The sequence below is a fragment of the Tasmannia lanceolata genome, unplaced genomic scaffold (assembly GCF_043159265.1).
Source record: "Tasmannia lanceolata isolate RefF3 unplaced genomic scaffold, GAP_Taslan_0.1 ptg000006l, whole genome shotgun sequence".
Lineage (NCBI taxonomy): Eukaryota > Viridiplantae > Streptophyta > Magnoliopsida > Canellales > Winteraceae > Tasmannia > Tasmannia lanceolata.
In genome coordinates, this window is record NW_027518683.1 from 31,863,377 (window position 1) to 31,891,143 (window position 27,767).

Here is a 27,767-nt window from a genome sequence, read left to right on the forward strand (position 1 = left end):
AAAGTGCTTCTTCAATAGTTTTGGGTTACCCATACAGATAGTGTATCCTCATCTGCTCTTATGGATTTTCTAGCCAGATGTGTAATATTTCACCGGCCTTCCAATGTTCTTTTTCTGAGTTCGGCACCACCTGGGTAAATAAACTTTAGTGTCAGGAATAGTGTCCGCTAGGTACGGTCTTTTGTACATTGTGTTCAGTTCCAAGAGATCTTTTGAAACTTATTGCTGATTCTTTTCCACCATTAAGGGAAAAAGACTGTTCAGGTTTTAGAGTATCTACTAGTAGTTTGATGAATTCGCTTAGCTGTTCTGATTCTTTCCCCTTTTCATTATATATTATAGAAAGAAAAGAACGGATGGATGATGGCTGAATGGTGAAACCAGTGGGTTGGTTTCTTCATTTGCCATTTCCAATTCTTATTTGAGATGTTATTTTGGTAAGGACATAATGGTACATTGGCATTTTGGCCATGGGGCTCCTTCAAGGTTTATTTATTTATATTTCCTCATCTATCTTCATGTCAAAATTTTAGTGAATATCCTAGTGAGAAGGTTGCTGAACTTTGTAGGTCAAATTTATCCTATGTTCTCATTTTACTTGGATCTAATCAAATCTAGAGATGTGTGTATATACATAAATTTTGGGAACCAGCCCTTGTTACTCACTTTTGCATTATATCTCCATTGTCGATGAATGTTCTCATTTTACTTGGATGTAATCAAATTTGGAGATGTGTGTATATACATGTATATTTTTGAAACAGCCCTTGTTATTTGCTTTTGTATTATCGTTACTCTTATCTCCATCTAGAGATGTGTGTATTACTGTTACACGCTTTTGTATTATCATTACTCTAATCAATTCTCATTTTACTTGGATCTAATCAAATCTAGATATTTCTGTATATACATATATATTTTATGAACCAGCCCCTCTTACTCACTTTCGGCAGGAAAGAAATGAAAGAATATTTGAGGAAAAAGAAGAAGGATATGGAAGGTTATCATGGGACATCAAGGTGGATGTAGTGGCTTGGGCAAAGAACGGTGCATGAACCAAGTCCATACTCAACAGTGGAGATCATTCGGCATTGGTGAGCGGTTATTTGGGAGAGGGAGATAAAAAACCGGCCCTTCCCTCGATAGGTTCCCCCACCCTCCGGCTTCTTAGAGTTAAATTTTGACGGAAACGCCCGGGGAAAACCAGGACAGGCAGGCATCGGCGGGGAGGGGGGGGAGGATGATTCAGGATTCAGGGTGCGATGTGGATGTCTTTTTTGAGTTCCATTGGAATTTGTGAATCCAATGAAGTGGAGGCCAGAGCACTTTTACAGGGGTTAAATTGGTGTTTGAGAAATCTCCCTCACCCGCTTGTCGTGGAGGAGGATTCCACAAATGTCATAGGATGGGCAAATGGATCGGCCTCGGGACCATGGAAGTTGGCAAGCCTGATATCAGAGATTAGGGACTGTTGCAGGGCAATTCACCCCAGATTCTCTCATGTGTTAAGGTCGGCGAATGAGAAAGCGGACAAGCTCGCAAAGGAGGGAGTGGAGAAGTTGGAAATGGAGGTTATTATCGGCACTGCTATAGAAGGCTGAGTTGGCGTGTAAAAGGATAGATAGGTAGTACCTTGTTTGTAACGAGGGCCCGCAGACACCTTGTTATAAAGATGAAAGTTTAGGAAATGCTAGAATAAGCACAAATACATAGTTAGAGACCATCACATAAGCAAGAGAACATCCATAATGGTTTAAAAACATCTGACACTTAGTGACATTCAATGTCGTGCATGCCTTATAATTTAGTACATACCAAATGTCACCTATCATTCATAAGTAGAGGGAAAACTGGACAGACACGGTTTGTCGACAAATCTGCCCATTTTTTCCGTACACTTTTGGATGAGTTAGGATGATCTAATAGACCTGATTTTTGGTACACACCCTATCTATGATGGGGCCTTGCAAATGAGTGGTTCGGATCACAACAAAAAATGCGGTTGAGCTCATATAAGCTTATATGAGCTCGAGCTCACGAACAGTGAGCCCATATATATATATGGGAAAACTGTTAGTGAGCTCGAGCTCATATAGCTTATATGATCTCGAGTGCGACAAACACATGGGTCCCGCATTTTTTGGCGTGATCCAAAGCATTCATTTGGAAGGCCTTTACATAGACAAGGTGTGTACCAAAAATCAGGTCCATAAGATCATCTTAACCCATCCAAAAGTAGAGGGAAAAATGGACAGACACGGTTTGTCAACAAATCTGCCCATTTCCCCCCTACCCATTTGGAGGGGTTAGGATGATCCAATAGAGTCACTTCGGTTTAAGTGGGGATGGAAATGGAAACATTTCACTCATTTCGTGTCGGTTTCAGTGGAAATTTAAGACAATGCTATAGGTTATCTTGAGAAATAGTGCACCCCAATTAGTTATGCCTTTACCTTTATTAGGAAATCTTCATAGGCTACTTGAGGAACTGAAACAGGTTACACATAATTTTGGTGATTTCTGGTTGAGGCTAAAAATGCTAAGACTGGCATGAATAGCAGTTTTTTGTTGCCAAGAATATTTACTCGAGAAGTAGAGCCACTTCATTGTTATTTGACTAATAGCAATTGTGATAATAAACTGTATATGAGGATATATTCTATGCATTGTCAGTTACTCGCCACCAATTTATTGTTTTCATTGAGTTGTGTTGATTATATTTTTTCAGACGATGCAAAGAAGGATGCCTTGAGCACTGCACTGCATGTATCAGAACTTTTAGTTGACACTGTCAATGGTGGAGTGGAAGAGTCTTTCATAAATGAGAAGCGTATTGAATATGAGATACGCACTTTGGCTAGTACTGTTATGCGTTACTCAAAGCAAACAAAGCAATGGCTTTCTGCTTCACATGCATTGAACTCTGCTTTAAAGGTCATTCACTATAACTTGGGTTTCTTCTAGTTTTCTCGCATTAGTTATCATTTCTTCATTTAATTGTGCCTTCATGAATGATTTATTGATTTATCAAAATTATGTCGTAAATCTCTGGCATACTTTTGAATGCTTTATAATGGAACTTATAGTCAGGATAAATGCAAAGATCTGTATGTGGTAATTTCCCTAAAATATACTTTATAGGAAATTATCAATAAGAAAAGCTGACTTCTAGACTCTAGCTGTCACGCCCCAAACCCCACCCTGGGCGTAGGACGTGGCAGCGCCGTACACCTGCAAAGCAAGCTCTACAAGTATACAAGGCTAGCAAAACAATATTAGAACCACTCATAACATAAACTAAACAATACTGTCTTACATAAATTTAGAACAAAGTCTTACTATTACACAATACTCACTATGCTAGATTTAACAGACTCCAATAGGTGGTGATGCAACTGCACTCTCTTTAGATTTCCATGAGGATTCAAAAGCTAAAAATTGTTAAACCACAGTCAGCTGAAAAGCTCAGTACATAATGACGCACCACAAAAGTGGGGTGAAAGCATGCTACATAGAGAGGGTCAATAGGTAAACGAAAATGGCAAAAGCTACACATGAGGTGCTTGGTACAAATGCAATATCTAAGAAACAAATCTTACAAAGTCATATTTTAAAGTATCACATCAAAGAAGGTCTCAATATGAGAAGTCACAAAGTCTTAAGAGATCACTTAAAGCGATCAGAAAGGTACAAAATCACCCAATGGTCATCGGCTTAGCCCAAAAAGCATTTTATTTTATCCGACTGCTTGGCCCAAAAAGCATGTTATCCCTGCGGTTCGAAACTAGTTTCTATGTTCATATACCTGTCGTCAGGGTCACTGAATAGCACCCACTGACGGGACCCAAAAGCCAACGTATAACCCCTATTGGTGCAGGCCCTTATTGTTCACATATATACCTAAGCCTAACAAAAGGTGTCCACATATACAAAAAGCCAAAGGTACGTACAAAGTTCCAAAGATTGTGGTTCACGTTGGTTCCACAAGATTTTTCAGAATAGTTGGGTATACAACAATCAAAAGGTTCTTATATGAAAATGGTCACATATTCAATGCGAAAATCATAGGCTATCAATGACTGCAAAATTCAATAGATTGTGTTCAATAAAGGATAAGAATGCAAGACCCAAATCAAAGGCTAAGGTTATCAGAGATTTCATATTTTCAAAGAGAATAGAGAGTTACAAATCAAAAGGGCATATCATTCAATGGAGAATCATATCACTAAAGTAGTACGAAATTACGTACCTTGATTTCGATCTACTTTCCTATTCATAATCACCTACAATCAAGAGTATGAATATTCTCCATGAGTTTCATCATTAATTTCACTCCTATCAGGCATATATATCCTCCTACTGGCACAAGACACCCGTTGGTGCCTCTTCGGAAAAGAATCGGCAAACCGTCCTAGGATTCTTTTAGTATTTTGGAATTATCATCATTATAGAGTCTCCAAAAATTTTTGAAACTATTTTTAACAGAAAGTACTTGTTTCCGACATGTCCGTAGAGTACAAGAGCGTCGAAAACGGACAAGAAACGAAGAAGTTATGAATTTTTGAAATTCCACAATTTCTTTGTGATAATTCCAGAGTCGTCCCCGATTTTACCAAATTTTCTACAGACCAAAGTTTCTCGTTTTAGCTCCGATTCGCGCGTGGTCGAATCCGTTAAGATTCGTATCGACGAGAGGAATCCAACTAATTTAATTTCACTCTCCAATCGACACATAATTATTATAAAAATAATCTAAACTTTTTGGTTCGACCCTTCAAGACAAACTTTTCTAAAAACCAAAACGATCTGATCTTAGGTGCTTTAGGGTTCTAAAACAAAGAGAACCCTAAGGAATAAAAGATCAGTCCTCAAACACATCTTAAACGAAATCAAAGCCTTCAATTTCATCTTTTCACGATCACAAAATCCTTGCTTTAGAGTTTCTAAGAACATAAATAGATAAAAAAAAACATAGTTCTTACCTTGATCTTCACCTTCCGATTCCAAAGCTTGGTTCTCTTCTCTACCCACACGAAAAATATTTTCTTAGGGCTGTAGAAAAATGTGTTTAGGGTTTCAATTAACTCCCAAGAGATGTATTTATAGGCTTTACTTGAGAAGCCCTAATTATGAAAATCACTAAGGGACAAGAACGCCCCTCCCAAAACGGAGAAACAAATTTTCATTTTAGGGGTATTTTCGGGTATTTACATTGTACCCCCCTTACAAAAATTTCGTCCTCGAAATTTACTCACTAAGTTATCTTCTTATTCTGAACAATTCTTAAGCTGAGTTGTAACACACAAGGCGATATAATTATATGGTTGATTGTTTTAACTATTCACTTCACACACTGTACAATTATTAAGAGGGCCTTATCATAAGGTCAACACATGATATCCTAGGAAAAATATGTAGCCCTAGGCTAGGATTCATATGATATTTATTGAGTTTGCTTCATTTAATTTCCTTTAATTCCTTTGCTAAGGTAATTATTTCTAACTTTCAAACGTACAATTTAACAACATACTTATAGGTTTCAAACAAAATTTTGTTTTCCTTTCTATGTTCATTACATTCCTGAAGGTAGAATCCAAAATGTGAATGGTTCAATAGTCCATAACAACGATAGAGGTCCCTTACGGTTTATCGAATAAAATCTTAAACTAGATTTAATACATACGAGATAGGTCTCTCTCGAAACACAGAACAAGGGATAAAATTTAAATGGTAACAATCCAATAGACTTCAGAGGGTTCTAACCGAAGGTATAGATCAAATATCAAAGTCCACATAGTTAAAAACTGATAAAATATAAGGGATTCAAACATGCATCACAAGTCGATTATCGGAGTTCACTTAGTCACATTCTGTTAGGATTCAAAAGGGTTTAGGTTCTGAACATAGACCACTTAGACAAATTGTAACACATTCACTAGATTTAGAGGGGCCAAATCTCACTGGTAAGTTCAAATATATAAGGCGGTTTCTTTCGATTACAAATTGTTTTTCTCTCTTTTTTTTTTTATATAGCTCTGAGTTTTCAAAACCTTGGGTTAGAAGACTTTGCTAAACTGGTTCAATATTAAATTCTTTTATCTCGAAGTTTTTCATATCTCAAAATCTTCTACTTACAAACTAAGATGAGACGGTTATCTAAGGGCGGAACAAAGGTCTTACTACAATAACTTATACTTTGAGAACACATACAAAAGTACAAGTTCTTAGCTTTTCTATTGGTACATAGAGGTTAAGGCGAAACTTAGAGTCAGATTCAAATTACAACAATCACACACTATATCTGTAAGGTTTACTCCAGAAAATTCTTTTTTTTTTTTGCACCATACAATATGTTCTAGCCTCCTATTTGTATAGCTCAAATAATACTTATGGGGTTCATACAAAATTAGGTTTGGCCTTATACGTTCATTATATTTCCAAAGGTGAGGTCCCAAATGTGAACGATCGGTGATCATTAGTATTACATATAATTTAAGACTCGACTACCAATGAGCTGTTGTACCGAAGCACTCTTCTGGTATTTCAGAATTGATGACGATATACTAGGGGTGGACATGGTTCCGGTTCGAACCGAGGAACCGAACCGAACCGGCACATTTGGTTCGGTTCGGTTCGGTTCGGTTCGGTTCCATTTCTATATGGTTCGGTTCCGGTTAAAAAATCCGGGAACCGGTAAAAATTCGGTTCGGTTCTGGGTTTGGGATCCTGGAACCGAGAACCGAACCGAGAACCGAATTGGTGTGGGCCTCACTGTATTTTTTTAAGGTGTGCTTGCATGTAGCGTAAACACCATATAAAAGAGCATTCTTTTTTATCAAGATACTGATAACAACTTAAGGATAAAGGATCATCCAACAATGATTAACCAGGAAAGTTGAATAGGGTGGTTCTTCCTAGGGAAATGATATTTCCAACCCTTTTTGTTTTTCCTTTTTTTCCCTAGAAATGAATACACATTCATGGCATTGGGCTACTCTTTTTCTGAAAAAATAGTGATTTTCAGGAAAAGACAAACAAAATGTGGTGGAACTTCTGAGAAAGAGGGGTCTCTCTTTATGTCTTGTTTCCTCCCATTGGTGGATTGGTGTAATACATGGGACCAATTCCAATGCAGGGTGGGTCACCTGGCTCCCTCCAATAGTAATGTACGTCTTGGATGGTTAGTGAAGGGTGGCCCACTTGACATTTAGCGTTAATTGAAATCGATTGGGTCCGCCCACGCTGATAGGATTCGCCTATAAAAGAGATCAACGGTAACGATCAATTTTTAACTCCCATACATTTATGTGCAATCAAGACCGTTGATCTTGTAGAACATCGTGCCCACATGATTTTGTTCTCATGCCAAGTAAGCACCCCTTGTATAGGAAAATCAATGTTCTAGATTTTGTTGGTGGAGCCTTAAGCCAGGCATGATTGATCAAGGGCCTACAATCATCCAGTTAAGGTGTTTGGATCAACGGATCAGATTGTTTTCATTGGTACAAGGAATGGGAACCATTTATCTTCAATCGATATCACCTATCATTTTAAATGGCCCCTACAGCCTCTACCAATGGGAATGTACGGATCCATAGTCAATGCAAACCATCTCTTATGGTCCTTCCTAACCGAACCGAACCGAACCGATTATATATGGTTCTGGTTCGGTTCGGTTCCACACATATATGGTTCGGTTCTGGTTCCAATTTCAGGGAACCGATTATACATGGTTCGGTTCTGGGTTAACCCAAAACCGAACCGAACCGAACCATGTCCACCCCTACGATATACAATAGCATAAGTTGTTTAGTTTCCTCAAGGGAGCTGAGTTTTAAAATTTTAAAATTTGAGGCTTTGTAGAACAAGTTCAATACTAAATTTGTTTATCCTGATGTTTCTTTTATCTCAAACTTTTTCACTGACAAGCGATTACCGTATTACAATGGCTTACTCTAGGATTCAAATTCGAAATACATATATGTTTCAGATTTACAGAGTACCAAATTTATCTTTTCAATTTGACCAACTAAGGTTGAGGTAAAACTTAGGGCCAGATTCAAATTACAATAACACACATAATATCAGATGAGATTGATACAAACTGAATAGATTTCCCTAATTTCAAGGACAAAATTTTCCACAGAATTTATTCAGATGCCACACTAATGATCTTTGATCTTATTCCGATTAAAGAGGTTTATCGGAAAGCAATCGAAACTGTACCACGTATGGTAGGAAAACGTAAGGAAGATACAAAATTCTTATTGGATCGGTGATGTTTCGTTAAATTGGATAACAATCAACCATATCTTGGCGAAGATGTGCTCAAGACAGGGCTAATCATTTAGATTCCCAATCAAAGAGGATTACAAGATGATTAAGGTGTATATATGTGATTCGAAGTAATCATAGAGCAAAATCAAACGGTGCCTCTTACAAAGAAAATCAAATCCCTAACTCATTCTCATTCTCTAGCTTTGTCTCAGAATACTTGAATCAATCATATCTTCTCACACCAATAAACTGAATCACAAATTCAACTAATGGCTTCTAGGGTACACAACTCACCACATCGTCCCATACCAGCGTGGTTAACTTGTATGCTAAACCAAATTCCCCTAGTCCAAATGAGTTGACTATATTGTCCTATCCCAAAATAGCTAATTCTCATGTCGAACTAAGCACTCCAGATGCATTCAAGCTCACCCTGTTGTCCCATACCAACACAGCCAACTCACATGCGAAACCAAAGGCTCTAAAGTCTTATGAGAGACTATGCTATCTCACACAAGTACAACTAATCCACATGCTGAACCAAGCGTCCCTGGTGCATACGAACCTGTCGTACCATCTCGTCTCATTCCAACACGACTAACCCACATGTTGAACCAAGCGTCTCCGGTGCACGTGAGACTATCATGTGATCTCTAAATAGCACAACTAACTCGTCTGCAAACCAGGCGTCCCTGATACACACAAGTCCATCATGCCATCCTCTGAGTTATTCGTCATTGATGCTAATATCCTCAACATAAATGATAATTTTCTTGAAATCCAGATCTTCAACTTTTCGCAAAATCATAGTTAGTTGATTCTCCCATAGTCGAGTAAACACTTCACATTTTCTACACTCAGATAATTATTGGATTCAAACTAGGACTTATTAGCCCTCAATGTCACAAACCGGTTCATCAAAATCCATAAATTCATAGCCTAGTTCTTAATAGCTTACATGGTCATCAGTCTAAGTCTCACAATGTGCAGAATCAAATCTAGTGTTTCATTAGTTTCTAGTGTTATCATCTTTATTAATGATAAGTAGTTAATAGCTCTGAAGACCATAAGATGGGTTCTTCGAATCCCTGAATTCTTAGGTTAGCATGTAACAGTCTATATGGTCACAAGCTTAAGGTCACACAATGTATTCGAGCCTAGAATTCCACTAGTTATTAGTATCATAAACTAGATTCTAACAATGCACTAGGTTGTTCCTCCGATTCCTTTGGTTGAAAAGTCAACTATTATATTCTTAGTTCAAGAAGGTCACAAATCACTATCTTAAAATAAGCTAAGAACTTACATGGTTCTAATATCCAGATTTTCCATTCAATCCTCACTTTTCAAATCTATAACACCTAGGACCTAAAGATTAGGCTCTGATACCACTTTTCTGTCAAGCCCCAAACCCTACCCTGGGCGTAGGACATGGCAGCGCCGTACACCTGCAAAGCAAGCTCTACAAGTATACAAGGCTAGCAAAACAATATCAGAACCACTCATAACATAAACTAAACAATACTGTCTTACATAAATTTAGAACAAAGTTTTACTATTACACAATACTCACTATGCTAGATTTAACAGACTCCAATAGGTGGTGATGCAATTGCACTCTCTTGAGATTTCCATGAGGATTCAAATACTGAAAATTGTTAAACCACAGTCAGTTGAAAAGCTCTGTACATAATGACGCACCACAAAAGTGGGGTGAAAGCATGCTACATAAAGAGGGTCAATAGGTAAATGAAGATGGCAAAAGCTACACATGAGGTGCTTGGTACAAGTACAATATCTGAGAAACAAATCTTACAAAGTCATATTTCAAAGTATCACATCAAAGTATGTCTCAATTTGAGAAGTCACAAAGTCTTAAGAGATTACTGAAAGCGATCAGAAAGGTACTAAATCACCCAAAGGTCATCGGCTTAGCCCAAAAACCATGTTATTTTATCCAACTGCTCGCGGTTCGAAATTAGTTTCTAAGTTCATATACCTATCGACAAGGTTAGCAAATAGCACCCACTGACGGGACCCAAAAGCCAACGTATAGCCCCATTGGTGCAGGCCCTTATTGTTCACATATATACCTAAGCCTCACAAAAGGTTTCCACATATGCACAAAGTTCAAAAGTACGTATAAAGTTCCAAAGATTGTGCTTCACGTTGGTTCCACAAGATATTTCAGAATAGTTGGGTATACAATAATCAAAAGGTTCTTATATCAAAAGGGTCACATATTCAATGCGAAAATCGTAGGCTTTCAATGAGTACAAAATTCAATAGATTGTGTTCAATAAAGGATAAGCATGCAAGACTCAAATCAAAGACTAAGTTTATCAGAGATTTCATATTTTCAAAGAGAATAGAGAGTTACAAATCAAAAGGGCATATCATTCAATAGAGAATCATATCACTAAAGTGGTACGAAATAACGTACTTTGATATTGAACTACTTTCCTTTTCATAATCATGTACAATCAAGAGTATGAATATTCTCTATGAGTTTCATCATTAATTTCACTTCTATGAGGCATATATATATCCTCTTACTGACACAAGACACCCTTTGGTGCCTCTTTGGAAAAGAATCGGCAAACTGTCCTAGGGTTCTTTTTAGTATTTTGGAATTATCATCATTATAGAGTCTCCAAAAATTTTTGAAACTATTTTTAACAGAAAGTACTCGTTTCCGGTATGTCCGTAGAGTACAACAGTGTCGAAAACAGACAAGAAACCAAGAAGTTATGAATTTTCGAAGTTTCACAATTTCTTTCCGATAATTCAGATTCGTCCCCGATTTTACCAAAACTTTTATCGACCAAACTTTCTCGTTTTAGCTTCGATTCGTGCGTGGTCGAATCCGTTGGATTCGTATCGACGAGAGTAATCCAACTAAGTTAATTTCGCGTTCGAATCGACATATAATTATTATAAAAATAATCTAAACTTTTTAGTTCAACCTTTCAAGACAAACTTTTCTAAAAACCAAAACGATCCGATCTTAGGTTCGTTAGGGTTCCGAAACAAAGCGAACCCTAAGGAATCAAAGATCAGTCCTCAAACATATCTTAAACGAAATCGAAGCCTTCAATTTCATCTTTTCAATATCACAAAATCCTTGCTTTAGGGTTTCTAAGAACATAAATTGATAAAAAAAAAACATAGTTCTTACCTTGATCTTCACCCTCCGATTCCAAAGCTTGGTTCTCTTTTCTTCCCACACGAAAAATATTTTCTTAGAGCTGTAGAAAAACGTGTTTAGGGTTTCAATTAACTCCCAAGAGATGTATTTATAGGCTTTACTTGAGAAGCCCTTATTATGAAAATCACTAAGGGAAGTTAGTGTTTTGGAGTTTTTCCATAGATCACTTTAAAGGGGCTCTTACCGATAGAACGATTCATAACATAATTATAAGAAAACTCCGCTTGGGGAAGCACCATATCCTATTGCTTGGGCCTCTTTGCCGCCAACTCCTAAGCAAGTTTCCCAAAGTTCGATTCACCACCTTGGTTTGTCCATCGGTTTAAGGGTGATAGGAGCTACTATAGAGCAAAATAGTACCAATTCTTTTCCACAAGCATCTCCAAAAATGATTAAGGAATTTAGTATCCCTATTCGAAACAATGGACTTGGGAATACCATGATGCTTAACTACCTCATTGAAATAAAGATTAATAACATAGGAAGCATCCATAGTCTTCTTGCAAGGAATGAAATGGGCAATTTTAGAGAAGCGATCAACAACTACGAAGATGGAATCATTACCTCTGAGTTCTCGGCAAGCCAACCACAAAATCCATACTAACATCTTCCCATGGAGCATTACGAAGTGAAAGTGGAGTGTAGGTACCGGTGTTTTGAGTTTGTCCCTTGCATGTTTGGCATATTCGGCACCTCTTCACATAACGCATCACATCTCGGTAAATGGTCGGCCAAAAATACTTTTCTTTCACTAGCAAAACAGTTTTGTTTCTACCAAAATATCCTCCCAAACCTCCCAAATGTAATTCTTTTATAACATACTCTCCAAGGGAGCATTTTGGAACGCATAAGCGACTCCCCTTAAAAAGAAAATCATCTTGAAGAAGATAATCTTCACGCTTCCCTTCTTTGCAAAGCGTCCAAATTTCACCAAAGACTTCATCATTAGCATACATGTCTCTAATGGTATCAAATATCAAACCTTTCAAGTTGCACACTCACAGAATTAAGAAGAGCCACTCTTCTACTAAGAGCATCCGCCACTTGATTGCACCTTCCACTCTTATGCTTTAATACAAAAGTATATTCTTGCAAGAAAGAAACCCACTTTGGATGTCTTCGATTTAGGCTTCCTTGATTGTTGATGTGCTTGAGAGCTTCATGATCGGAATTCAAAATAAACTCACTTTGAACAAGATACGATCGCCAATGTCGAATTGCTTGAACAATGGCATAAAATTCCACATCATAGGTAGAGTACTTCTTGCAAGCTCTTTAGAGTAGACCATTCTTGGATAACTTTGATATTCTCATCATCCACTCTAATCCCTGTTGAAGTCAAAACAAATCCTAGGAAAGCTAGGCTAGTTGTCATGAAAGAACATTTTTTGAGTTTTACATAGAGCTTTTCACCTCTCAAAGTGGTTAGAACAACCTTCAAATGTTCTACATGCTCACTTTTATCATGACTATAAATAAGAATGTCATCAAAATAAACAACAAGCTTTCTAATGAAAGGGCAAATGACTTGATTCATTACCCGCATGAAGGTACTTGGAGCATTGGAGAGACCAAATGGCATAACAAGCTACTCATATAAGCCTTCACTTGTCTTGAAAGCGGTCTTCCATTCATCACCCGGCTTGATTCGAATTTGATGGTAGCCGCTTCTAAGATCAATCTTAGAAAATATCTTTGCACTGGCAAGCATGTCAAACATATCATCAATTCTTGGCATGGAAAACCGGTATTTGATAGTGATTCGGTTTATGGCACGACTATCCACACACATACGCCATGTTCCATCTTTCTTTGGAGTAAGTAAGGCCGGCACCGCACAAGGGCTCATGCTTTCTTTGATGTAACATTTCTTCAACAACTCCATGACTTGCCTATTCAACTGTTCATGCTCTTTAGGACTCATATGGTAGTGAGCCTTGTAGTGAGCCTTTCTTTGATGTTGAATGTCTCTTAAAGGAGGGAGTCCATTGGGCAACTCATCGGGTGTGACATCCTTAAATTCCTCCAAGAGAGGTTCTTACTCACTAGGCACATTGAAGGACATTTCTAAATATTTTGCCACTAGCATGTAAATGACACCACTACTCTCACTTCTCTTGCAAACATTGATGAAGTGAGAAAATTACTACCCTCCTCTTGAAAATATTTGGGTGTCTTTTCCTTCCTACTAGGCAAAAGAACAATCTCTACTTTTCCCATTCGAAAGGTATATGTATTTTTACGACCATCATGGGTAACATTTCTATCATATTGCCATGGCCTTCCTAAGAGTATGTGAGACACATCCATAGGAACGACATCACACCAAACTTGATCATGGTAATCCTTACCCATAGAAAATGAAATTAAACATTGTTTAGTAACTTTTACCTCATTACCTTTCTTAAACCATGCAATCCGATAGGGCTTTGGATGTGGTTCGGTTTTGAGCTTGAGCTTGAGCTTGTTCACCATGTCATGAGATACGATGTTCTCACAACTCCCACCATCGATCACAATGGTGCAAACCTTGTCATGAGATTTGCATCGAGTCTTGAAAATATTGGAACACAGCCAATCATCATCGGATTCAACCTTAGGTGTAGCAAGTGCTCTTTGGATCACCAAGCTTTCTCCTTCTTTGGGTTCGATTTCTTCATGTTGTATGTCATTTTCCTCATCATATATGGGCTGATTCGAATTATCAACAAAATCATCATCATTTTCTTCTTCACCGAATGCCACTACTTGCCTCTTTGGACAATCTTTGAAATGATGGCCAACTTGACCACACTTGAAACAAGCATTTGAATTGTTGGGACGATTGGGCTGATTTCCAACTTGATGTGTAGGGGCTGATTTTGTAGAATTTTTGTTGAAATATTCGGACCTTGACTTTGTACCTCCACCATGTGAAGATTCACCTTTAGAAGAAGGATAAAGACTACGAACATTCACATACTTTTTAGCACCATGACGAGAAAGCTTAGCCTCCACCTTCAAGGCTAGTTGATAAGCATCCTTGACGCTCAATGATCGGTGCATTTCCACCTCATCACGAATGGAAAACTCAAACCATCAATATACCTTGCCACAAGTTGATTTTCACCCTCTTGAATATCATTACGAGCCATGAGTTTGTAGAATTCTTCGGTGTAGTCCAATACACTCTTGGATTCTTGGCATAGGTTGTTGAATTGAGAAAAGATAATTTGGGAAAAATCCAACGGAAGAAATTTCTCCTTAAGCCTTGACTTCATTTTGTCCCAAGAAGAAATCTTACGCTTTCCTTTCCAGATTCTTATTTCTTGAACTTTATCCCACCATGTTGAAGCGTAGCCACGAAGCCTTGTAGCCACAAGCTTCACACGTTGGCTTTCGGGTGTCTCCTTGTAATCAAAGAACTTCTCAATGGAACTAAGCCATTCAAGAAACTCTTCAGGTTGTAGACGACCATGAAACTCCGGCAAGTCAATCTTGACAGTGTCAAAATCACGATAGAACCTTTCCAACCTAGGCTCCTCATGAGTATTGGCGAAGGGATTCACATCGGATTCATCACTAGAACCTCCATGGCTTGATCCACCACGCTCACTACGAGCATCTTGGCGTTCAAGTCGCATGGTAAGTTGATCAACTTGTCTTCAAAGCGCTTGAAGTTCATCATCTCTTTCATCTCTCAAATCTTCCATCACTTGGATACCACGCCTTCCTCTACCTCTTCGTGCCGCCATGAAAATCAAATCGAAGCTAGCCCAAGAGAGTAATGTTGGCTCTGGTACCAGATAATGTGGGTGCTTAAGAGGGAAGAAGAAGAGAAATAATAGAACTCAAGAACACAACTTTGAGAAGAAGAAGAAAATGGGAGCAAAGTTCAACCCAGTTGATATTTCATCAATTACATAAGTTTATCAACATCCAAAATCCCCCCTAAATTTGGATTCTAACCCTTTAAATAAAAGAAAACCAAAGAAAATTCGTTCAACCTTCTCCACTAGCTAACTTAGGGACTTACATAACATTAATTGTATTTGAACTCACTAACTTTGACTGTTTTGGGAACCCACAGACACAATCCACTAAAACTGCCATAACTTTCTAACAATTGGGCTAATTTTCGAGCATAAATACTTGTTGGAAAGATCTCAAAGAGACCTAAAACTTCGTAGTTTACTACTTTCCATAATTCTGCCAATTAAAAGACCAAAAATCCGGTTCAAAACGGTTCAGCAACATTAATGCGGGAATGCACCTTGGAACTCCACCAAAACCACCTAGGCATGACTTGGCTGCCATGTCGGCACTGCATCAATTGGTTTTCAATGATGGAACCTTTATGTATGTAGTTCTTAGTCCATTGAATCCTTGGAACTCAAATACTACTGTTCATCCACTGAATCCTTGGAACTCAAATACTACTGTTCATTAAGAAATAATCATTGCATGTTCAAAATATAAAATCGAACCATAATTCATTCTGATTATAACCATACCTGGGTCCTCGTGAACTCAAGGCCTGCTTTGTATCTTGTCATGTTATGCGTTATACAAAGAAAAAATAATCAATGGTATGTGTCGATCTCATCTTTAAATGATGTTCTAATCGTTCACCTTTTTGTCATTTTCTTATTTTCCCCCAATTACAGGTATATACCATTTCCCCATTTGATTCCGCTGTCGCGGACAATTTGTTAATTTATTATAATTGTGTTATGAATCTGTGGGCATAATTTTGAATGGTAATTTTTGAACTTAATAGTGCGTGTGAAAAGGTCTATATCTGGTAACTTCTATTTAAGTTGTTTCTAGAAAATTATTTAAAAAATGTACAATTTACCGGATTCTTTTTTTCTTTTTATTTTCCTGTTCTCTTATTTTTAAGATCCCCCCCAAACCAACCCCGCGCTGCAATTCCTAGGAAGTTGCTTCAGTAGTTTTAGGGTAAAAACCGACCTCCAATAAGATATCACCACGTGGCAAATAGCTAGTCAACAGGCCTCAAACAGTTAAAAGGGAAATTGAGGGTATAAAGGTCATTCTGCACCCCCAGGGCATCAATGTGGGTAACCGTTATTCAAATAACGCCCTTACTGTCACCTATGTTCCAAGTGAAGACGGTGGTGAGTGGCCAAGGTACGCATCTTCGATCCCCCAATTTCACTTATGACCCCTCCACCATTGCTTTTTTATTCCTATTTGGTGCCCATACTGACTTCAGTGTTGAGTGGTTCCCCCGGAGTCCAAACTCCGGACCCTATAACTTTGTTCTCTGTGCGTCTAGACCCGACTTTGTTCGAACTCGTTGCTACTGATCACTTAGTGCGAGTCCGGATTTCGGTATCAACAGATCTGCGTCGTCCGCGGGATCGAAGAAAAACTAAGATCTAAAGCCACGGCCACCGGAAAGAGTACCCGAAAACGAATGCTTGCCCAGCTACACGATGTCCAAACTCCAAACTACCTTAATATGAATCGAACTGACACTTGGCATATACTCTGAAGAAACGACCAGTCCTCGAAGTAACATCCAGACAACCGATCAGCAATAAGAAAGGACGGAAGACCGAGACAATGAAGGGCAATACACCCTAGGAACCTTACCAATCAACCCCAAGCATCATTCAATGAGCGTGGTGGTAAGAGAGCAGTTCTAAAGTCCACACAGTACACAGGTGCTCATCCAATTGCATGCCGCCATCCGTTGCCGACCTAAGCCACCTCCTGATCATCAAGCCACCTCCTGATCATCGGGCACTTCGACCTGAACATCCACATACATCGGCAACTCAGCAGTCAAGTCAACCAACCCACCTTCATCGTCATTTTCGACAGCCTAGAGGTCGTTGGCAGGGAGCTTGCCTGGGCTCGGAGCGAGGCAACATTGAAGTTGGCGTCGATGGCAAGCACTTGTTCCTTGCACATCTGGAAGCCCTCTAGCATGGCGTCCCCTTTTGAAAGAACCAAGTCTTCCTGGTATTCCCTAGAAACCTTAAAGTCCTCCAGAGCTTGCCGAGCAACGACCCCCCTTTCCTCGATCAGTGCCCCCTTAACTTCTCCTCACCCGCCTCCTGTGCCTGTACCACATCGGTTGCAGCCTTCGCCTCGACCTTCTCCTCCACCACCGTCAAACGGGCAGCCTCCCCCTCGTGCTCCACCGCCTTCCTTTTCTCCTGTACAGCCCGCTCACTTGCTGCCACCTCTTTCTTCTTCAGCTTCTCATGGTCAGCGAGGAGATGACTGTACCGGAAGGCGTGCTGACAGAAACCTGGTTGGACATACTAAAAAGTTAGATGCAGAGAAAGCAAAACCGAGCTGAGTGCCGACCGAGCTGAAAGACTCACTTGGGCTATGCCATTGTAGGTCGATCGGATCAGCGCCATGGCCCCCCAAGGCCTCCGTCTTCTTTTGCTCTTGAGGGGACATCCCGAAGACGAATTGCTCCTTTGCCACCTTGGGGTCCTCCAAGGCTGAGTTGCCCACGTCAATCTCCCACTTCGGGATGCCCTTTTTCACCGCCACCGGTAGGTCGACCTCCTTCTCCATCGAAGTTGTCGTCTTCACGCCCGAGCTTCTAGCCCCCAACCTTGGCGTTGGCGTGGCCTGCGCCGGTACAGAGACATTGCCCTCTAGGTCGCGGATCGGAGTTCCCGCGGGACGATGACCCGAGCCCTCTTCTGCTTCGCGTCGACCGAGCCTGCAGCACCCTTCAACTGTTCAACATGGTCTGCCATGGCCTTCCTCTTATATCATCAATTCCCTTGTTGAATCTTTGTTGAATTTTGACATCTTTGCAATATACAAGAAAGAGGAGCTCTGATCAGAGAAATAAAAATAAAGACACTATGTATAAAGTTGGAAAAGATTTAGAAAAGGTTCCTCTACCTCCAGCATGTCATCATCAGGCGCATACGCCTTAGAGTCGGTTTCCTCATCCCGATCCCCTCCGGACACCTTGCCTCCTCACCTGATGAAGCTCTGACCTCTAGTCCTCAGGCCTGGGAGTCTCCACCACCTCACATTCTAGCTCAGGTGGGGTGCGAGCACAACCGGGCTTAAATTAAAAGCGACAAGGATGCCCCCGCCCACGACAGACCCGCGTCAATCAGGGCGGCATCCCATATGCCCTTAAAGGTCCCCCTCTCATCAAGAGTCAAGTCCGGAATTTAATTCAACTTCCCTAGATTTGGCTTTCCCTAGCCTCTGCCAAAGTCCCAATTCACATCCCTCCCTTCTTACTAACACCTTTGTCCAGCTTAGCAAAAAGGTACATGTTTTTCCATCAGTAGATGTAGATCGGTATCTCTGATACCATCCCCACCTGGGGCTGACTTAGATAAAACCATCCCCTTTCACCCGTGCACTTCTTCAGAGAGAAGCACCTCCAGAAGAGGGCCAATATGATATGTCTCTTCATACCCGTCACACTCATAATAAAGGCAATGATGCGCAACCATGAGTTCGGAGCCAACTGCGCCTGAGCCATCACGTAGTACCTATGGATTTGGTGGAAATCTCATGCAGGAGAAACCAAAGACTTACCTAGAAAAACTCATCATAGAAGCATGCCTTGCTCACTGTCCCCCAGTGGCACGCGCGCTCCCTAGGTCACGACAAATTGAAGGAAACCAACTCCAGGATGTAATACTCCACCCTAATCCTAGTTAGTGTTTGAATCTTTTGGGGTCCTTAATATTTGTTGCCGGAGGACACTAAGTTTGTTCAAGCAAGGCGACCATCTGATTAGGCCTCAGTGGGCTCCCCCCAGATCCCATTCGGGGTCGTTGGGAAGTATTGAGGATAGGTACACCAGAGCGAGGCGATTGGACTTCGGGGCCAGAAGACACCCGGGCCGCAAAGCGTCTGACTTCAACCGTCGCATGCCTTTGAATGGCAGCGATTGGGTGTGCTCAAAATGCCATTACAAAAACTTTGGCTTGCGTAATGTCTGTAGGAAATGTTCAGAGCCTAAAACCAAACTGGTCCCAGCCAGGGTTTGGAGGCCTAAAGTCGGTCCCTCTCAGGTTGACGTTCATGATGATCCCTTGGCCCTTGAGATCCCAACTAGACTAGTAGAGGAGAGAAAGAAGAGTCTTAAGAATTGCCTCATCGGGAGTTTGAAATTTGGTTCTTGGTTACTGGAATATGTATGGGAGTGGGCTAAAAGATGTTGGGGCCTGTCCGATCTGCAAAAACATTATTCCATCAATTTAGTGGACATTTTATTTTGCTTTGAGTCGGAATCCCAGGCGACTGCCATTCTCAGGCGTGGAGGTGATGCCATGGGGGGATACCTCTCCTCCTTTCAGCCTTGGTTTCCAGCTTATAAAACGGGATCTAGAACTATCAGGATCAGATTCTATGATATTCCTCTTCATGCCTGGTCGACGTCAACTGTGGAGATCCTTGGACAGTACCTGGGTCAGGTTGTTCAGACTCAACTCTTTGGTAACCATGACCACTGTATGACTTTTGCCTCGGCCTTGGTCATAATATCCCTTTGGAAATCAATCCCCTCATATATTAATCTAAAAGTAGATTCCAACATTTACTCTATAGGATTCAAGGTGATATCTAAGGATAGTATTAATAATATGGCGATGTCGGTAATGGGGGAATCAAGTAGTAAAGATAATTTGGCTGTTTCTGAGGGACCCGGTCTGCAGATGTCCGACATTTAATCGCCGGCGATGGCTGACTAGCCGGAAAAGATGACAATTGCTAATCCCGAGGCTTACGACAACGGTAGAGAGCCGTTGGTGGGCCCCTGCTTGAATTTTGAAAAATCCACTTCCGCGTCTGGCCTAAGAGCCAACAACTTGCCTAGAATGTCAGAAAGCAGAGCTGCTGTTGCGTTGGAAAGGTTGGATCAGACTGGAGGCGGGTCATTACAGAAATCATAAAGGAGAAAAGGCTCTCCGTAACGATATTGCCGATAGCTGTATTCTGAATTCAGAATAGGAGAAAAAGGCCCTAAAAATAAAAAAACAGATTTAATAAGGAAATCAAAAGCTCTAAGGATAAACGCCTAAGCAGAGGGAAAGGTAATGTACCTCATAGAAATTCTAACCCGGAAGTTCTGGTACTAGCTACTCGAGGTGTTCTCTCTGTTTTTACAAGGAAACTTAAAGGTATTTTTAGGAAAGAAGATCACAGGAAGAGGAGATTTGCTACTGAATCTCAAAAGCTCCTTCGAAATTTTGACAACTTCACTGAGCCAGCTATGCCAGGGAAGGAAGCTACGCGGAGTTGCAGCACCTCGATCGATCAGGAATTTTCATCCGACGTTGGAGATCTTGAACTCCTGAAAGATCTTCGCTATAATGAAAAACTGGCAAGGAAGGGATCACCTACCTTTTCCCTTAGCCCGCGAAAGAAGCGATGAGCACATTTAAGGAAAGACTCCACCAGTAATCCCGTCATTGATCTCAACTCCTCTAAGATGCCAAGTGATAGGGAATTGCATCTGCCTCTCCTCGATCTCCCATGTTTAGTAAAGTTTTAGAAAAAGGAAGACGCACTTGGAGATGCTGGGATAGGAAGTAAATCAGCAAGCTGGGGAGCTCCCAGGTCCTAGTGAGGATTCTAAAGGTAAGGATAAGCGGATCGCTGATAGTTCAGAGGAGTCAGGGAGTTGTGGATCGTTCTCGGAAGAATTCAATGACTTGCTGACAATGGGGGACGTCTTCGGGATTGAATATGATGAAGACTTGGGGGCCTCCAAAAACATGTTTCTAGCAATGGCGGTAAGAGACAAGGAAGAAAAAGAGGTGAGAGCAAAAGAGGCTGAAAAGAAGATTGGGGAGGGGGCTTAGGCATTAAGTTCTTCTTTCAATTTAAAAGGGAGGAAAACTTTTGTGTTGATTCTTTGGTAGTTCAAAGGAGCCCCTTTAAATCTTTCGGAAGAGGCTGTCGGAGGAATGTTAGCATGGAAGGCTTAGGATAGGTTTGAGAGTCTTTGGGTTCCCTCTTCAGGAGTTGTTTTGCCTTGATTAAGTTCATCTCGACGAGTATTTCTAAGGAAGCAAATCTTCACTAAAGCTTCAATTTCTTAGGCCTAGTTATCTTAGGTACTGCTCCGAGCAATGGAGTAGTTGTATTGACTCTGTTTCCCCTTAGCTTGAGAGATTCCAGTCTTTCACTGTGGGTGATATCCCCTTTTGTACATGTACTTGTCCTCAGGAGATTTGGAGGGAAGAAGAATTCTTTTTGGTTGATTAGGAAGGAGGTTGGGAAATGGCTTTCGGTTGGTTTGCCATGGGGTCTGTAGTTTGGTAAGGAATGGTGGGAGTTGACAGGTTGGATGAGCTATACTTTATCTTGATGTATTTATGATTGTTTTTACTTGTTTCTTGATGTAAATGCATGGCGGGACCCCTGGTCCCCAATGTATTCCTCATAGTATAAATATAAAGTCACTTTTCAAAAAAACATGATAAAAAAGGACACAGAGAAAGAAGACCTACTAGGAGCTAGACGAGTGGTGTAGAGCACCAAGCTGATCGGATGCCTCGAAACGAGAAAGAAAGCTTCACTCAACCGCGTCGAACCTCCCTGAATTAAAGCTCTCGAACTCTCCAAAAATCGCCTTACCAAGAGTAAGCAGAAACATGAGACCCATCACGCCCATTTATAGATTTGGGCCACCTCAGTGGAAGCGGGAATCGACGTGACCCTTGGTATTACAAGGCACCAGCGGACACGTGGCATTACGCCACTGGCTACCCGCCATGCGTACCATTATTACCTCAAAACTGCGTACCACTATGATCACCAACGTGATGGTTCGTTAAATGAAGCGTCAGACAGTTATTCCACTCGACGCAACTGTTTCAACCTCTAGAACTCAACAACCGCCATCCTATCGATGCACCAAGGGGACCCTGCTAATACGAGACCAAATTGACACGTCTGACCATCCGAAAACAAGTCCCAAGTCAATCTCCAAGCAACGTGAACTCCAATCACCAACAAGCACGCCATCCGAACACCTTGGTTTGACAAGATCCAATCGAGGTGAGCCATATCCATTCCCCACGGAAGGAGAAGACACTACCAAAAGACCGGCTTAGCAGGGTAGACCTAACTAACGGAACGTCCCAAGGAAGTATGGAGCAATTTGTTAGGGTAAAAACCGGACCTCCAATAGGCTCCATGTGGCAAATAGCTGGTCAACTGGCCTCAAACGGCTAAAATGGAAAGTTAGTATATAAAGGTCATTCTGCACCCCCAGGGCGCCAATGTGGGTAACTGTTATTCAAATAATGCCCTAACTGGCGCTTCGGATCCTGGCGAAGACAGACCTCAAAGGAAATTCGCCCAATCGGCGGGCTTCACGGAAGGCAAATCTTCATAACTATCTCTGACCTCGAACCGACTATAAAAGGGAACCCAGCGGCCAAGGTACGCATCTTCGATCCCTCAATTTCACTTGTGACCCTCCTCCGCCATTGTTTTTTATCTCCTGTTTGGTGTCGCGTACTGACTTTTGTGTCGAAGGCTTCTCTTTGAGTCCAAACTTCGGGCCTTTTAATTTTATTCTCTGTGCACGCAAACCCCACTTCGTCCGAGTATGTTGCTGCCAATCACTTAGTGGCCAAGTCCGAATCTCGGCATCAACAAGTAGTCTACAAGGACCCATATGATTACACCTGCTTCCCATCCCTTACACCAGTGAGAACAAGCAGATTGATGTCCGTGCAGACTAAAACCGGCCTTTTTCTTGTGAAAGATGAGACCATGAAATATGCATTTCTTACTCCATATCGTATCGTAGTTGAGAAGAGAAACAAACATTGTAGGTAGACAATTTTGAAATAGAACTATGAGTTACTCTGATTTCAACAAGTAATTGTTCCTAATTGCAGAAATTTCTAGCAACAAAGGCTTCATGTTTGTTACACTTATTACTCGAGTGGCTATTATTTAATTGTTTTGGTCTTTTGGAGTTTGGCTTTACATCTGAACATGACTGTAAGATGCAGGAGATTGGGGACTTCGAGAATTGGATGAAAACTATGGACTATGATTGTAAAAGCATCAATACAGCCCTCCGGAACATCTACCAAGCATGATTTCATGTACCTTTTATGAAATTCCTTTTGAATACTTCATGCTAATGGCTAATTTATTGGGATTGAGAGTCCTTTTGTTTGTAAAGCCAGATTAGAAATCTACTTGAAATTTAAACGCAATCCCATTGTTGTAATTGTAACAGCATTACTGCAAAAGAAAGATCTTGTTCTTTAACATGGTACCTTCCTCTGGATTTTGTCTTTGATATTGTTGGTAAAAGCATCATAACTCCCCAATGGATAGTAATTGTCTTTTTATTTAATGATATGGTTATTCTTCTGCTTGTTAGACCTTTGGAAATATCCAAGTGACAAGTGTCAGTCTCAATGTAATCTGGGAAACTCAGACTGAAACATGTTCAAGTTCTACTATATAATTCTTTTTCTTTTTTTTGTTAATGTTGTGAAAATTTCTTGTTTTTTGGGACATTTTTAAAGCCTTTTTCATCCATCAGTCTTTTCTTTTATAAAAATTATGGATAAAATCTCAATCAGTTTTTCCTGCATAAACTCAAAATAAAAAATAGACCAATTTTTTTTTAAGATAACATCCCTTGCTGAAACATTCTATGACAGATGTTTGTGATTATGTTCTGATCCTAGCATGTGTTTTTAATTACTTTTAGAAAGATGGATATCACATTTGTAAGGTCTTATCTTTCCAATTTCCGAAGATGTATATTGTGTTTTATTTTTGCATTTGGCTTGAATTGGATGACAGTTATTCGGAACTTGGGCTTTTTGTAAGGGTGCAAAACCCGACCCGAGAATAACATGGGTCGGGTTTAGAAATCATGGGTCTTGGGTAGGGTCGGGTTCTAGATTGAAAAACCCAACTCAATCTTGGGTAGGGTCGGGTTTAAAGAAAAAAAAAACCCAAAACCCGTAAGATTGATAGTGGAAGGTTTTAACTTCAGAATTTCATGTAAGATTGTCTGAATGCATGTTCCAATCGGGTTTTCTGATAGACCCAGCTGGTTAGTGAGGTGTGCACTGATCTGGGTCTGAAATCCATCTCGTTCCTCAAGCTGTTAGCAGGCCGACGTCTTCACCTTGTGCCTACTTTGTGACTGAACTCAATATTCTACTGAATTGGATGGGGAGACTTTGGAGAAACAATGAATTTGAGCCAAAGTAGATAGGACTTTGTTCTCGGTTTGAAGGCTGCAGCAAAACCAAGAGCTCAGACCACTATTTTTTGAGAATTTTCACCTCGATCTGAGTTCATTTAGAACCCAAATTCTGCTACTCTTCTAGCATGTTTCCATCCATTTCGATCCACTTTCATTTTCCCCTTTGTGCCTAATCTTAAAGGTTGTGATGAGCTGACTTTAAAACTCGTTATCTTGAAATCAATGTGCTGACCGTGACTGACTGTTTCGCTAGTGCATTTTAATCTCAGACCTGACGTTATATTTAAGTCATATCAAATTTGAAATTCAGTGCCAGTTGAAAGCTGAATCAAGATTCCTATTCCCATGCCTTGAAGAAAACTATTCCTAGATCAAAACTAAATAAAAATGAGCTAAGCGTCATTTAATTCAGTAGCTAGTGGATTTGAAGGCACAAAATTATGTAGTTTAGCCTTGAATAGGCAAGATGAACAATTTGCTGAAACCAACATTGAAGCATAGCTCACTGTTTGCTCTATTGAATTGCCTGCGCATTGATCATCAGTTCTGAATTTTCCAGAATTCTCAGATAAAATATACTAGGAGATATAGCTGAAAGTGATTGTTCAGTAAAAGGACTCTGTCCTAACTTTGCTTGCTTCATTGAGACGTGTATTTACAAACACAACTGATTCTAGAGTTGTCGGGACAAGTAGCCAATTATGCTTCCCTACTCAAGCAGCACCGGTCTTTAAATCGACCAAACAAGGGTCCTATTTGGTTCTTGTTACTAATGAAATTCAGTAGCTTAACACAGTTATAACTTATAACCTGTAGATCTGTTCATTTGGAATAAAAAGAGTTCCAAGTTCATTAGAGAGATCAGCCAGCCTCTATTAAATTTTGCAAGTTCAAAGATTTGATCTTGAAACTCACATTCTCTGTCATTCATATAATTCTTAACTTGGGTAGCCCTTGCACCTTACGCTTCCGTGCGTTTGCCTGCATCATTGCCCCTGTTAATTCTTTTAGTGGTTTCAAGTATTATGTTATATTCATTGACGAGTTCAGTTCTTATGCTTGGATTTATCTTTTGGCTGTTAGGTCAGCAGCTTTGTGTGCTTTAAATATTTCAAGTTGATGGCTGAAAATCTCTTCTCTACTAATATTAAGTATTTTCAATGTAATGGTGCCTACAAATTGACCAAAGGAGATATTAGACATTGTTTTTGATACATCTGGTATTGTTTTGCGAGTCTCTTTTCCCTTCCTCCTCAACAAAATGGGGTAGCCTAGCTCAAGATTAGATATGTTAATCAGATAGTTACTATTGTTTTCCTCCATGCCAAAACGCTTCTAGCTTGACGCTTTCTATGCTGCTGTTTATTGAATTAATCCGTTGCCAACACATGTGCTGTTAGTTAACTCTAGTTCGATCAAGCGATCCGGAACACATGTGCTGTTATGTTAGTTAACTCTAGTTCGATCAAGGGATCTGGATGCAGAGGAAGGCCTCGGAGTATACATATAACAATTTTGTTGCATCCCTTGTCGATTTCCAGGATCCCTAGTTGCTAGATTTTGATAGTTATCAAATTTAAAATAGAGAAGGATCAAGAAATTATACCAAATGATGACCAAACCGGTATTCTCTGCTTGATCTACTCCTCTCTTCTCACAACACAAGGGTGACTTGGGCTTCCACTTAATTTTGGACATCCAGGTTACCTTATTTTTATCCCAAAAATTCCTTTTATTTTATCTCTAAAATCATGTTATTTTGAATGTTCTAAAATCGTGTTATTTGTAAAATGGGAACTCCTTTTATTTTCCCATCCCTCTTTATTCTTAAAATTAGAAACTCTTTATTTCTTCCAACGTGAGAATTAATTAATTAATCCTTATATCAATACTATGGTATATACACCTAAGTGCATGTTGGCCGCGTGGTCCTAGGCCTTGTGCCAGCAATGCCCACTCGTCTAGACTCTTGATAAAGATAATGGTAGCATTTTTCTCATCAGCAAGTGTTTTTGGGAGAGTTGGTAAGCGCCACGATCCTACAAACACGATCGATCATCCAACCCTTGATGGGTAGGATGTACGTACTCAAATAAATTTTATTATAGATGTCTTCAAGTGGGTTCCACTCCATATTTAATTCCTAATAAAATAACACAAAAATCTTCTTACTTCATTGCTGTGGGGCTGTGTGGGCCCGTGTTAATAATTACATATAGAAAACACGTTTTCTTTCCTTGATTTGTTTGTTGCATCTTTACGATATCTTATTTCTTACTAACTAATTGTCATTTCTTTAATTTATATTAAATTAATTGTTGTAGTTTCTTTTTTCGTGTTTTTTACGAGGGCTACACGACAACCTTCTTATCTATTTTATGAAATCAAGAATCAAATAAAGAACTGATCAGAGACTTTTCTTCTCAAAAGCTTGATTTCTTTATGGGGTGCCAACATGCATGGCCCAGGATAGAGGACGCCCTGCTAATGTTGTCATTCTAGGGTCCCGCTAGGACTGTCGTTTCCTATGGCCGGGGGGTCTTATTATGACAAGTCTTGTTGGTAGTCAATGGCCCCACCAAAGAATGACCTCTCTCTCTCTCTCTCTCTCTCTCTCACACACACACACACAGACACACACAACTATCACACACACATAAGAAGTCCCAACAAATAATTCTATATTATAAAAACATCCAATTAAACCTAAAATTTATAACCAAGCCCTTAATTTTCACATAATCCAAAAATGCCCTTGCATGTGCACGATATGAAGTTGTTGATGCAAAAATGTCAAGGCGTAAAAAGCAAAGGAACTACCGACGGCATTATAATAGTTTTGCCCTGGCACTGACATTTGACATAAAGAAGTCGGTATAGTAGTTTTGTAAGTTAAAAAATTTAGATACTAAAGGTAAGGCCATGTTTTAGTAACATAAAAATGAGGTCCTTTTTACTATTTTGTATGCTAAAGCCCCGTTTGTTCTGGATTTTGAGAACCCACTGTGGGTCCTAAAGTGATTATTGGAAACGTTTAATTTTGAGTCCACTAATCAGTTTTGGAATCACAATCGATTC

General features: G+C 40.0%; 1 protein-coding gene across 1 annotated transcript in view; it reads left to right on the forward strand.

The window, feature by feature from the left end:
• The window catches only part of BLOS1 (GCN5L1 family protein), a 37,661-nt gene extending 13,923 nt beyond the window's left edge, over positions 1-23,738 (forward strand). The window contains exons 2-3 of the mRNA XM_077383062.1: positions 2,729-2,934; positions 23,467-23,738. Coding sequence (XP_077239177.1) covers positions 2,729-2,934; positions 23,467-23,556 — 296 coding nt within the window. The 3' untranslated portion in view covers positions 23,557-23,738. The remainder of the gene's footprint in view (positions 1-2,728; positions 2,935-23,466) is intronic.
• The last annotated feature ends 4,029 nt before the right edge of the window (positions 23,739-27,767 follow it).